The 14,825-nt window shown below is 36.8% G+C and overlaps 2 protein-coding genes across 3 annotated transcripts in view; one reads left to right on the top strand and one right to left on the bottom strand.

Annotated features, from left to right (window-relative positions):
• The window catches only part of LOC127856367 (uncharacterized), a 69,077-nt gene extending 61,023 nt beyond the window's left edge, over nucleotides 1–8,054 (top strand). Inside the window, exons 29-30 of the mRNA XM_052392512.1 lie at nucleotides 229–342; nucleotides 2,753–8,054. Of these exons, the coding sequence (XP_052248472.1) occupies nucleotides 229–342; nucleotides 2,753–3,603 (965 nt within the window). The 3' untranslated portion in view covers nucleotides 3,604–8,054. The remainder of the gene's footprint in view (nucleotides 1–228; nucleotides 343–2,752) is intronic.
• Nucleotides 8,055–10,138: 2,084 nt separating this feature from the next.
• Nucleotides 10,139–14,825, bottom strand: part of LOC127856368 (uncharacterized) — a 32,694-nt gene continuing 28,007 nt past the window's right edge. For both annotated transcript variants that reach the window (XM_052392513.1, XM_052392514.1), the window contains exons 9-11: nucleotides 13,638–13,823; nucleotides 12,564–12,611; nucleotides 10,139–11,327 (exon numbers count right to left, since the gene is read on the bottom strand). In XM_052392513.1, coding sequence (XP_052248473.1) covers nucleotides 11,190–11,327; nucleotides 12,564–12,611; nucleotides 13,638–13,823 — 372 coding nt within the window. In that variant the 3' untranslated portion in view covers nucleotides 10,139–11,189. The remainder of the gene's footprint in view (nucleotides 11,328–12,563; nucleotides 12,612–13,637; nucleotides 13,824–14,825) is intronic.

Below are 14,825 nucleotides of genomic sequence, written 5' to 3'. Positions count from 1 at the left end.
TACTCATAAAGTTCCATGGCTAGATTTACTTTGTTTCCAATTACAAGTATCTGACATTATTCCTTAGACCTTGAGCCTATTGCAAGGTTAAGTTGCAAGTTAACCTCCTGGGGAATTAAACCATAAAGAAACTCTTCCTCTTTCATTTATTTTTCTTTAATGTTTTTGCTTAACAAATTATAGTATGTTTCTAATGTAAGAATGGTAATGTAACCTTTGCCTCTCCAGACCCTGCCCTGAATGCCGGAGAGCAAATGTACAAGCGAGAGAGGGCCCAGCACATCGCACAGAGACTCATTGACTGGGAAATAATAGCAGACATTGACGGAGACTCAGGAGGACGTGAGTATTGCACTTATCAAAGGACAAAAGAAAAATACTACTGAGCTGCAATGTGGGAAAACAGGATTTAATGCATTTGCATCTGCACAGGCTAATCAGGGATGGACTGTTTGTTGTTTGGTATTTGTTGACAAGAAGTCTCTTTGTAAACAAAAATTGTGTTCAGGCGGAAAATTGTGGAATGCACAGGCTCATCTGGGAAGACACTTTATGCATTTGTATTAAACCATGCACTTTCATTAAACCCTGCACTTGCATAAAACCCTGCACTTGCATAAAACCCTGCACTTGCAATAAACCCTGCACTTGCATAAAACCCTGCATTTGTATTAAACCCTGCACTTTCATTAAACCCTGCACTTGCAATAAACCCTGCACTTGCAATAAACCCTGCACTTTCATTTAACCCTGCACTTGCAATAAACCCTGCACTTTCATTAAACCCTGCACTTGCAATAAACCCTGCACTTGCAATAAACCCTGCACTTTCATTAAACCCTGCACTTGCAATAAACCCTGCACTTGCAATAAACCCTGCACTTGCAATAAACCCTGCACTTGCATAAAACCCTGCACTTTCATTAAACCCTGCACTTGCAATAAACCCTGCACTTGCATAAAACCCTGCACTTGCATAAAACCCTGCACTTGCAATAAACCCTGCACTTGCAATAAACCCTGCACTTGCATAAAACCCTGCACTTTCATTAAACCCTGCACTTGCAATAAACCCTGCACTTGCAATAAACCCTGCACTTGCAGTAAACCCTGCACTTGCAATAAACCATGCACTTGCATAAAACCCTGCACTTGCATAAAACCTTGCACTTGCATAAAACCCTGCACTTGCATAAAACCCTGCACTTGCATAAAACCCTGCACTTGCATAAACCCTGCACTTGCATTAAACCCTGTACTTGCATAAAACCCTGCACTTGCATAAAACCCTGCACTTGCATAAAACCCTGCACTTGCATAAAACCCTGCACTTGCATTAAACCCTGCACTTGCATAAAACCCTGCACTTGCATAAAACCCTGCACTTGCATAAAACCCTGCACTTGCATTAAACCCTGCACTTGCATAAAACCCTGGTTTCCCAGAGCAAGAATCATTAATACAATTGGCATTCTTAAAGTAAATAAAAGATGGGGTTACAATTTATATATCTTTACTAAATCCATTTCATGTGAGGATGTTTGTTTAATTATTGATAAATCTTTTAATTCTTGCATATTGCACCATAATCAAGGCTAGTTGCCACAAAGAACATTTAGGCTTAAAAACAGACTGGTATGTTATGTTGTAAAAAATTTAAACACAACATATTTAAGAACATCTATGCATGTTTATTATTAATTTGTATGGTTATTATGCCCCCGAAGGAGGGCATATAGTGATCGCACTGTCTGTCCATCTCTCCGTCTGTCTGTCCTTCACACTTTGCGTTTAGGTTTCAAAAAATGCACATAACTTCTATGTCGCTTCAGATGTAACATTCATATTTGGTATGCATGTGTATATGGGCAAGGCCTTTCCATACGCACACAAATTTTGACTCCTTTGACCTTGACCTTAGGTCCGCGTTTAGGTTTCAAAAAATGCTCATAATATCTATCAAAGCGTTTATTGGGGGCATATGTCAATCCTATGGAGACAGCTCTTGTTATTTATTTTTTTTCAGATTGTTTGTGTGGCCAAACAACCAAGTTAAACAATTTCTGTTCCTGATCATTTTATAATTAGTATAATTATTATAACAATATGTCATTACACTATGACTATAAAATCCCATGATCCATTTAAAGCTTACTTTTTTTATGTCTCCCAGTGTATACTGGGGGACATATTATTTTTGCCCTGTCTGTTTGTTGGTTTGTTTGTTGGCTTGTTGGTTTGTTTGCATCAAACTTTAACATTGGCTATAACTTTTGCAATATTGAAGATAGCAACTTGATATTTGGCATGCATGTGAACCTCATGGCGCTGCACATTTTGAGTGGTGAAAGGTCAAGGTCATCCTTCAAAGTCAAAGGTCAAATATATGGGGGGGACATAGTGTTTCACAAACACATCTTTTTTTGAATGCTTATCCTGTCCAAACCCTGATCAGTGTTTTAACAGACGTACATGTAAAGGCCTCATTCTGTGAAAACCTAGGCTTAATGCGTGTGTTTAAAGTATAATCACAGATTAGCCTGTGCAGTCAAGACTGGCTTATCAGCGACCAAACTTTCGGCTTAAACTGGATTTTTGTTTGGAAGAGTCTTCCTTTAGTGAAAAAAACGCATAAAAGCAGAAAGTGTCATCCCTGATCCATTCTGCACAGGCTAATCTGGGACGACACGTTATGCACATGCATTTAGCCTTTTTTTACCATAACAAACCTCATATAATCTTCTGTTCTCAGGAGACAGCCCCTTGAGCAGGTCGGAGAGTCCCTATCCAGAGATGACAATCCATATCCAGGCCCCGGGGAAGGGACTGTGGTCTGGGGCAGCCAGCAATACCCACACACCCAGGGAGACTCCTAATCCTGGCGGCCTGAAACACAACCTGCAGGCGCTGTCCAGACAGTCGGGACTGAAAGCTTATACCCCTGCGTTAAAAACAGGGCATGGGGGTTACTTGAAAAAAGGGCCCAATAATAGAGAGCAGGATGCATCACAAAATGGAGTTCAAGAAACATTGCAGAATACCAGTAGACAGTCATTGCATTCAGGCATGTCTGTAGAGCCTACATTGGTGTCAGCATGTATTTCCAGGGAAAATGATGTGCATCCTTTACAGGGAAGGGTAGGAACAGATGATGAAATGTTGCAACAAATTGGGAAGGTTAATTCTGCTGAATCTGCGTTGCTAGACTCTGTAGAGTCAGCCGACTTCACCGCAAGTTACAGTAGTGTGCAAAGAAGAATCAGTACGTGTCGAATGCAGGGAACCCCACAATCCCTTATTTCAACAATTTCTTCAGAGTCCAGAAATACAATATTCTTTGATTCAAGTTCGAGTTTCTATTTTGTGAAGCCATATGTCGACGACCAGCACCCGTATTCATGGAAAAACCTTGAACTTCTAAATTTAGTAGAGCAATGCTTTCAGAAGAAAGTGAGCGCACAATATGTGCTGCGTATCATCTACAGCCGAAGGCGCACAGATCCCCGTGTGAAGAAGTTCATGCAGAAGGCTTCATCAGAAATGGTGGAGATGATACAGTTTGGATCAAAAACAGAGGACCCTGCTACCTGCGTGAGCAGCTGAAGAGAGCTGTGATCATCATATGAGCTGCGTTCTGAGAAAACTGGGCATAATGCCTGTGCTTAAAGTGTCGTCCCAGATTAGCCTGTACACTTTCCGCTTTTATGACATTTTTGTTTAAATGAAGTCTCTTCTTAGCAAAAATCCAATTTAGGCGGATAGGGTCATCCCTGATTAGCCTGTGCGGACTGCACAGGCTAATCTGGGATGACACTTTACGCCCTTGCATTAAGCCCAGTTTTCTCAGAACACAACTCATATCATCATATGCCATACAATGCAATGTATAGATGTGCTGGACAACCCTAATTGCTCAATATAGTGCCTGTAATCAAAAAGGAACGATAAAAATACTCAAGGGCTAGGAAGACAGTCTTTGTAGTAACTAATAATAAGATAAAAGAAAATTTAACGAAAAATATGAGTTTTTTTATATTTTGTTGTTTGATAATTATATGAGGAATATTTTAAGGCATTAAGTGGTGTTTTCTAAGCTTCAAAAGAATTTTTTTTCCAAAAATATCTCATTTGTTGTTGTTGTTTTTTGAACGGAGAGACAAACTAGGTAACACATGTACCCAAGAATGAGTTATTGAAATATGCATTCTTAATTCACTTATTGCTGCTCATATATATTTCTACTTGTAAATACAATTTTATGTGAATAAAAAATAAACACTTGAGTTATTTTGTTCATGACCACTTGGGTAAAAGATATCATTTAAGAAAATACTTGTGTTTTTGATATAATATTTAAGATATTTTTACGAAGTTATGAAACATGTTCAAACATGACATGTAACCATAAGACTCATGTTTTATTATTGTAAGCTATAAATGTCCTAGTGTTCCTTACATTTTGTAAAAAAATATCGGTATTTTTATAATGAGGGCTTTTCCAGAATACTATCAACAGAATTAGATCTATTAATACTTATATTATATTTGGACAGTTTAATGGATTGACAATTTTTGAATGTTATTCCAATTTTCAATGAAATGTTTCCAATGTTAAAAGTACAAAGTAAATTTGAATGAGATCACTGTTGTTCAACATATGTACGCCAACGTTTTGTGCTCAACATCAGAAACACTTTGTGTTAGTTTATAACTATGTTGATTAGATCATGTCTGGTGGCATGATACCCTTTATTCATACCTTTCTAATCCTGGCATAAACACAATAAAATGAGATGACCCCTATTAATTTTCAGGTCACTAGGTCAAAGGTCAAGGTCACAGTGACTCGAAACAGTAAAGTGGTTTCCTGATGATAACTCAAGAATAATTTGGCCTAGGATCATGAAACTTAATAGGTACATTGATCATGACTGGCAGATGACCCCTGTTGACTTTCAGGTCACTAGGTCAAAGGTCAAGGTCACAGTGACAAAAAACGTATTCACACAATGGCTGCCACTACAACTGACAGCCCATATGGGGGGGGGGGGTGGCATGCATGTTTTACAAACAGCCCTTGTTTAAGCTAAATGTTGGTTAATAGTGTATTTAAAAAAAGTGCAACATAAATATCACATGCTGTAGTAGCAATGTTTTGTTGTATCTTTTTGCAAAAGTGCTTTGCACAAAACCGTATTAAAATATATAGAGAGAAAAATAGCAGCATAATCAGGATGAGCGAATAATTGAAGAATCATGAACTTATAAACCGTTGTCAAGGGATCTTAACAAGTGAAATCAACTATATAAATTTCTTTGTACATGGGGCGATCCATCATACTATTGTGGAGTTCATATCTATTTCGGTACTTTTTTTATATATCATATTTCTGTACCAAATGTCACTTAGATAATTAACATTCCTTGTAAAATTTAGTTTAGTTTAAACCTAATTATTTTAGCTCGATTGCATCTTAAGCCTCAGGCTTATTGAAATGCTCTCGAGTCCGTTTTCTGGGCTTAGAACCAGTACTTGGTGTCTTTGGGGGGAGATCTAAAGAACGCTCTCACAGTGGGAATGGAGCCCGTGATCTCCTGGTGGCTAGGGGGATACCATATCCATTACACCATGGCGACTGGTAAAATTTGGTTACACTGATGTGCCTGAAAGCACATTTAAGCATTTTGTCTGCTATATTCTGGAATAGCCCTTGTACATGTATGCATGTAAAATCATGTATGTACATGAATGAGTTATACATGGAGCAAATTTGTCCTGTGTTTTGATTGTTTTCAATATAGTTGTTGGCATTGTATCTGCTGTTAATCTATGTGACAATTATCCCCTCATATCAGTGAAACATATACATTTAACACAAGTATATCAATGACCTGTATTAAATAATATAATACAACTGGCAACTACATGCATATTAATCAAGTAAGCACTTTTTAGCTCACCTGAGCACAACGTGCTAATGGTGAGCTTTTGTGATCGCCTTTTGTCCGTCGTGCGTTGTCCGTCGTGTGTTGTCCGTTGTGCGACGTCAACATTTGCCTTGTTCACTCTCTAGAGGCCACATTTATTTTCCAATCTTCATGAAATTTGGTCAGAAGATTGGTTTTAATGATATCTTGGATGAGTTCGAAAATGGTTACGTTTGCTTGAAAAACATGGCTGCAAAGGGGAGATGGCACTTTTCCTTATATGGCTATATATGGCTATAGTAAAATCTTGTTAACGCTCTAGAGGCCACATTTATTGTCTGATCTTCATGAAACTTGGTCAGAAGATTCATCCCAAAAATATCTTGGACGACATCAAAAATGATGCCGGTTGGTTGAAAAACAAGGTCGCCAGGGGGGTGGGGCATTTTTCCTTATATGGCTATTGTAAAACCATGTTAACACTCTAGAGGCCACAATTATTTTCCTATCTTCATGAAACTTGCTCAGAAGATTTGTCCCACTGATATCTTGGATGAGTTAAAAAATGGTAACCTTTGCTTGAAAAACATGGCTGCCAAGGGGCGGGGCATTTTTCCTTATATGGCTATTGTAAAATCTTGTTAACACTCTAGAGGCCACATTTATTGTCTAATCTTCATGAAATTTGGTCAGAAGATTGGTCTCAGTGATATCTTGGATGAGTTCGAAAATAATTATGTTTGCTTTTAAAAAATGGCTTCCAAGGGGCGGGGCATTTTTCCTTATATGGCTATAGTAAAATCTTGTTAACACTCTAGAGGCCACATTTACTGTCCGATCTTCATGAAACTTGGTCAGAAGATTCATCCCGATAATATCTTGGATGAGTTTTAAAATGATGCCGGTTGGTTGAAAAACATGGCTGCCAGGGGGCGGAGCATTTTTCCTTATATGGCTATAGTAAAACCTTGTTAACACTCTAGAGGCCACATTTATTTTCCGATCTTTGTGAAACTTGGTCAGATTTGTCCCAATAATATCTTGTTATCTCAGGTGAGCGACTTTGGGCCTTTCAGGCCATCTTGTTGTCCTACTGTTATAATTTATACTAGTTACAACTTGAAGCTTTTTAAAATAGGATTTATGCAACTTATACGCAACAAAGGATGGCCTTTTTTTCTCGTCATAGTATATGAATATACCAGTGTTATATAATGTACATGTATGGCTGTATTTAAAACAACACTTCTGTGTTGCTTTTATCATTGATTATTTGTTGTTTCTTGATGATTATGGTCATCTGTGATACAAAACTGTGATATTTGTTACTGTCATTGTTTATTCTATCGTGATTTTATTTCATTTTAAATAGGCATACTTTAGTATATACTCATTTGACATGCATGTAATCAGAATTTATATATTTACATGTATTTATGACATAAGATTTAGCATAATTTATTGTTAATGTGAATAGTTTTCTGTAAGTGATTTTCAGGTTTGAGTCGTCATTTTTGTGTGATTAGTAGGTATAAAATTTAATATTCTGCAATGGATGTTTTCATTTTATTAAACAATACATTCACTGGTCGAATTACCCTTTTATAAAATTTCAGTTATCAAAGTGTTTTCTTACTTTTAAGTATGAATTTATACCCATACATCTGTACCCCAACACTTAGGATGCTTTCATCTCATTCAGAGTTGTATTATTCTTAAAATCAAATGTATATTTCTAAAATCATGTAAGCAAACGGTACATTTAAAATTCATTTGAATGTAAGGTGCCTTGGAACTATTTTGATAATTCTCAGTCAGAACAATCAGGTGTGTTTTCAGTGATTTCTGAAGCTGCAGCACATATTCATGGCAATATTTTTGTTATTGTCATTATTTTGAAATTCATGCACATCGAATAAGTTGACAATTAGTTCACCTAATTATATCTTTGTAGAACATTCCAAAACAATGCTAGAACATTCCACTGAATCGCAAAAGACGATTCAATATAAGATTTGCTTGTGTGCAATATTTGTTGCGTAGAATAGGTGTTTGCAATACTATTTACGTTCCTTGTCTTTTTGTATTTGTTTACCATTGGAAATAAAATAACTTACAAACACAAATTACAACAGTGTTATTTTTATGTGGTAGGGTGGCATATAGAAGTGGCACTGTCTGTCTGTCTGCCCAGCATTCTTTTTTTCCGGAGGGTTTTTTACACAATGCTTTAAGATATTTAGCTGATGGTATGTGAGTCCAGCTACAGGACCTACAGATGAAGTGTAAAATGCATTGCAGTCCATTGATTTTTGACGCAGATATGGGCTTTTGATTGATCTAAAAGGAAGTAAAACAGAATGACTTTACAGCCCAGATTCAAGGACTATACAGCCCAGATTAGCGGACAATACGGCCCAGATTGCGGACCGTACAGACCATGTCTGAATTAATACTTATTTTGTGTTCCACTTCCTTCAATATTGTGTTAATAAACAGTTTCATAGTATGCACAACATGCCAAGTATTGTAGTAGTTTGTGTATTAAAATTATCTATATGATGTAAACATGTGGTCAGTATGGTCCCAAATCTGGGCCGTATAGACTGCAAAAATTGGCAGCATGGTTCGCACATCTGGACACTTAGTCTGGGCCGTATGGCCTGTATACCAGTAATAAAATATTAAAGGTGATTGAAATATATGGCAGGTACTTGTCATTTTTTACAAGGAAAGTGTTTCCAGTTGTTTTTTATGCAAACCTTTCAGATATTGAGCTGATTTTTGGTAGGCGAGTCTACTTACATTACCTACAAATGAAGTGTGTAATTTGTTCCGGTCCATTGATTTTATGAGAAGTTATGGGCCTTGGACATAGAAATTTGCTCTATAATAACCGTTTTCCAATATTTGTTAACGCAACGCTTTCAGATGAGCTGGTTTTTGGTGTGTGAGTATCTACATGACCTACAGATGAAGTGTGGAATTTGTTCCAGCACTTTGATTTCTGGCGAACTTATGGCTTTGGACATTTTCTATATGATAACTGTTTACCAGAGGTATGCCAGTCAACCTAAATGGCCTACAGATGAAGTTTTAAATTTGTTCCTGTCTGTTGATTTTTGACGCAGATACGGGCCTTTGACTGATCTAAATTTTGCCAAGGGAAGTTATCAGCAATAAAGGGAGATAATGTTTATTTATGGCACGTACAAGATCATTTTTAAAAGGGAATTACTATTTTTCAATGGGATGTAATCCAGGGTAGGAACTTCTATAAATAGAAAGTAAAATGTGTTTGAGATTTGAGACAAACGTAGATAAAGGAAATATTCTCTAAAATAAAGGTTTTCCGATGTTTTCTAGGCAACGCTCTTAGATATTGAGTGGATTTTTGGTGTGCGAGTCCACATACATGCCCTACAGATGATGTGTGAAATTAGTTCCGGTTCATTGATTTGTGCGGAAGTTATGGGCCTTGGACTTCGAACATTTCGGTATAATAATCATTTTCTTGGGGTTTTTAATTCAACGCTTTCAGTTATTGAGCCGATTTTTAGTGTGAGTCTACCTACAGATAAAATGTGAAATATGTTGCGGTCAATTGATTTTTTGGCACAAATAATCGGCTTTGGACTTAGATTTTTGTTATATAGTAACTGTTTTTGGAGGTTTTATGCAATGCTTTCAGATATTGAGCTCATGTCTGGTACTGTATGTGAGTCTACATAAATTAGCTACACACAAATTGTGAAATTTGTTCCAGTCCATTGATTTTTGGCGAAGTTATTGGCCTTCGACTTGGAATTTTCCATATAACTGTTTGCCGCAGGTTTTTTACGCAATGCTGTCAAATATTCGGTTGATTTTTGGTATTCGAGTCTACCTACATGACCTACAGAAGAAGTTTGAGCTTCATCATTGATATTCGGCTAACTTATGGGCATTGTTTTGTTTAAAATAGCTCCTGTGAGATTTCAAAGCGCAGGAGGGGGCATTGTGTTTCACAAACGCAGCTCTTGTTTAAATCTGCAACACCATCAGAGAATCGATCTGTTGTTTCTTTCAAAGATGTCACTTAATCAAAATGTTCAACTGTATTGCATTATCCAAACAATTGAATTACCATATGCTTGAAATGCCTTCATGGGGTGATATTTTGATTTATTTGAAAGGTGGTTATTACTATCACCTTACAAGGAAAAGTATATAACATGTGACTGTTTATTTTATTAACATACGAACTCAGAAGAAAATTAATTATTACATAGAATAACAAATCTTAAATATTCAGTGAAAAAAGCAACAACAAGATAATACTTGAGGACAGACATATATAACATCTTTTAATGTAAATAACAGACACAAAACTAGCATTAAATAATTTTTATAAGGAATAAATAGAAACAATAACTTATTTATGTTCAAAATGCATGTGGAAAAGATGTAATTGATATGATCTGTCAGGAATAATGCTGATTCACCAGATATATTAACTACAAACACTTTGTGAAGACAAGACAATGGTTAACATTTTGGTTAACAGTATGCTATTAAACCATTTAAACAAAAGATTTAATTTAACGTTTTTTGATCACCTGGCAACACTATGGAAACATAAATACCTGACGGCTCCAAACTGTATATGAGCCGCGTTCTTAGAAAACTGGGCTTAATGCATGTGCATAAAGTGTCATCCCAGATTAGCCTGTGCAGTCCGCACAGGCTTATTAGGGACGACACTTTCCGCCTAAACTTGATTTTTGGTAAGGAGGGACTTCCTTTAAACTAAAAATGTCAGAAAAGGGGAAAGTGTTGTCCCTGATTAGCCTGGGGGCGCTTCACATGCTTATCTGGGATGACGCTTAACGCACATGCATTAAGCCCAGTTTTCTTAGAATGCGGCTCATATGGACGTCAGTCTTTGACTTGGATCTATATATATTGGGCTGCTGGGTAGTCACTATTAGGTCATAGGGCCCTCAGAAGTGTGTTTGTATTTCTATATTTAAAGGTAGTTTTCACAGATCCAGTGCCATCAGCAATCCTTCTACAGTAACAATTGATGCAAATAATAAAGAACTTTCTGCTAGTTTTCCTCTGTGCACTGCAAATCGCATCATGTCCACTTGTTTTATGTTTAACTGAAGACAACCACAATGACTTACATTTAATTAATGCAAGAATTCTGAAGCACAGGCAATTTCTACCTTTAAGAGTTCATGAATCTAATTATGCATGACAATGCAGCAAAGGAACATTTAAAGCCTGTTTTGTTTTGGTTTCTCGAGACTCAGCGAAAGGTTGGCCAATGTGTCGTAGTAGTCAGCCAGTCTCTCTGTGGCAGATTCTGTTCTCTGGGGAAGGGTTCCATACTGCAGCAAAAACTCACGCCTTGACTGTAATACAAATACAACATGTATATGCACTGTCAGTAGCGGTCATTGTTAGCCAAGTAATTGTAATTAACAATTAATAACAAGGTTTAACAAGTTCATGTTTTTAATGTAAATATCAAAGTGATCTTTACTGCTATAATAACAGTTATAGCACCCTGGTATAACAATTGCAACGCTAACCTTTTAGTTGGTACATCATTGAAAACAAGACTATTGCCAAGCAATATATGTCCCCTACTGGCTCCACCATTGTCAGAAATTCCACCATTGTCAAAATTTGTGTTTCATTTTTTGCCATAGCAACCAGAATTGTTGACGTAGGAACACAATGAAATGACGATCATAATGTCCATATTGCCATCTATCCATGTTTCAAGTTTCATGCAAAAATATGAAGAACTTTAAAAATTATTGCAGGATCCAGAAAACCACCATTTTCAGCAGTATTTCTACTCTATTTGTCGCCAAAGCAACCAGAATTTTTGACGTAGGAACAAAATGAAATGACATGCATAATGTCCATATTGCCATCTATCCATGTTTAAAGTTTCATTAAAAAATATTGAGAACTTTTAAAGTTATCACAGGATCCAGAAAAGTGTGACAGACTCACAAACAGACACACAGAGCGAAAACCATAAGTCCCCTCCGGTGAAACCGGTAGGTGACAACAAAAACAATCAACAAAACACACAATGGTAACAAGAGTTGATTAAAAAATTGGAGCAATGAAGATCAGATCTATTGTGAGACCTGGCTGTCAAGTACTACCATGTAGAACATGAAAATGTTTACATGAATGTGCAAGCAAATGCATACATTTCTGCTCCAAAAATAAATGCAAAAAAGAACAATTTTTATTAACACAATCACATTAACTATATTACCCGTAATTGCATACATATATTACTGATGAAGGCAAAAAGGTCACCATGCATTTTCAAAAGATTTATTAGCTGTTCTTGCTAGCTCTCAAATGACAATCTGTTAGGAACTGGATGGACTTTCAATGAATTTAGTTCTTGATGTGTTGCAACTTTATAGAATATTCATATTTATTATATAAAGACCCAAATGATCAATAAATGCAGGTATTTATAAAAAATAAAAAGGTCATACACATTTATTTACATGAATCAAGCCAACCGGAAATTTGAGCAAAGTGAGTTCGATCCATCGGGTTTTGACTGTATATATATATATATATAAAGAGAGAAGAGAAAACCAAATACTTACTGCATACATTTTGTCCTTTTCAGCCATTATTCTTCTGCGTTTAGATGCCTGTAAATATTTTTATTTTTGTAAAAAAATATGAACCAAAGTGAAGTGTAAATTGCATGCCCTGTTAATAAAGTTCTCAAAAGATTGAAAGAAATTAAACATAAATCACTTATATTATTGTATTGGTTGTTTAGTTTAATTGTTTGCTGTTTTCAATGATATTTCTGTCATATAACGCCAGTAAATTTACCCATTCACACTTTTTCTTGGAGAGCTGATTGACCAGGTCTAAGTGGACATACTTATGCCAGTAACTGACAACTGCCCTTCTTGAATCAGAGGTAGACAGACAATGGCTGTATAAAAGATTTGTGTCGTGTTATGAGAAAACTGGGGATAATGCATGTGCTTAAAGTGTCGTCCCAGATTGGCCTGTGCAGTCCGCACTGGCTAATCAGGGACGACACTTTCCGCCTTAATTGGATTTTTGCTAAGAAGAGACTTTATTTAAACAAAAAATGTCATAAAAGCGGAAAGTGTCGTCCCTGATTAGCCTGTGCAGACTGCACAGGCTAATCTGGGACGACACTTTATGAAAATGCATTAAGCCCAGTTTTCTCAGAACGCGGCTCATTTCATGACCTATCCCAACACAAGTTATGTGCCCTTACTGGATTGGAACCACCCAACCTTGATTTTGTAGTAAAGAGCTCTCCCCACTAAACAAGATAGCCCAACATTTTACTATTTCATCCAAAAGTGCATATTACATCATATAGAAAAAGGTAGAGGATTGTTAACAAATACAGTTTATCTTATAGGCTTTTGAAAGGAAAAAACTGGGGTTTGAAACAATTTTTTTTCACTAGTGGAATAACATTTCAATGAGAGAAAAAAATAATATATGGACTTGCTCTACAATGAACCTAAGTCACCAAAAATGTACAGAATTAATTATTTCTTAAACATACGGGCCCTCAAGACAATTTTATAACAAAATTTCATATTATACATTATTATATATTTTTATTGATAATCACATTTATTGTGTGAATATTGCATATAAAAAGGAAGAAGACCACTTACAGTATGATATATATAGATTCCAAAGCACGCATGGAACAAGATCAGCACAAATGCCATGAAGACCATGGTGGTTTTGTCACAGAACTCCACCTGTTTCTTGGTGAGGAAGCGAGACAGGAGGTTCATGGTGGTGTTCTGGGCTGCCTGCATGCCCAGAAAGATCAGCGACGCAATCACATACTCATCCTGGGTAAAGAAAGAACATGTGTATTGAATGAGGCCAAAAATGAGACATTTAGTCTTTATACAGTGCAACTCGGCTATTCTCTTCTTTAAATATGAGCCGCCTCATGCAGAAAGGATCTCTAGCCATATGAATCCAGTGTAGGATCTCTAGCCATATGAATCCAGTGTAGGATCTCTAGCCATATGAATCCAGTGTAGGATCTCTAGCCATATGAATCCAGTGTAAGATCTCTAGCCATATGAATCCAGTGTAGGATCTCTAGCCATATGAATCCAGTGTAGGATCTCTAGCCATATGAATCCAGTGTAAGATCTCTAGCCATATGAATCCAGTGTAGGATCTCTAGCCATATGAATCCAGTGTAGGATCTCTAGCCATATGAATCCAGTGTAGGATCTCTAGCCATATGAATCCAGTGTAAGATCTCTAGCCATATGAATCCAGTGTAGGATCTCTAGCCATATGAATCCAGTGTAGGATCTCTAGCCATATGAATCCAGTGTAAATCTCTAGCCATATGAATCCAGTGTAGGATCTCTAGTCATATGAATCCAGTGTAGGATCTCTAGCCATATGAATCCAGTGTATGATCTCTAGCCATATGAATCCAGTGTAGGATCTCTAGCCATATGAATCCAGTGTAGGATCTCTAGCCATATGAATCCAGTGTAGGATCTCTAGCCATATGAATCCAGTGTAGGATCTCTAGCCATATGAATCCAGTGTAGGATCTCTAGACATATGAATCCAGTGTAGGATCACTAGCCATATGAATCCAGTGTAGGATCTCTAGTCATATGAATCCAGTGTAGGATCTCTAGCCATATGAATCCAGTGTAGGATCTCTAGCCATATGAATCCAGTGTAGGATCTCTAGCCATATGAATCCAGTATAGGATCTCTAGCCATATGAATCCAGTGTAGGATCTCTAGCCATATGAATCCAGTGTAGGATCTCTAGCCATATGAATCCAGTGTAGGATCACTAGCCATATGAATCC

This window comes from Dreissena polymorpha, chromosome 13 (genome assembly GCF_020536995.1).
Source record: "Dreissena polymorpha isolate Duluth1 chromosome 13, UMN_Dpol_1.0, whole genome shotgun sequence".
NCBI lineage: Eukaryota > Metazoa > Mollusca > Bivalvia > Myida > Dreissenidae > Dreissena > Dreissena polymorpha.
The sequence above is the reverse complement of the archived record's forward strand: the minus strand, read 5'-3'. Positions and strand labels throughout refer to the sequence as shown.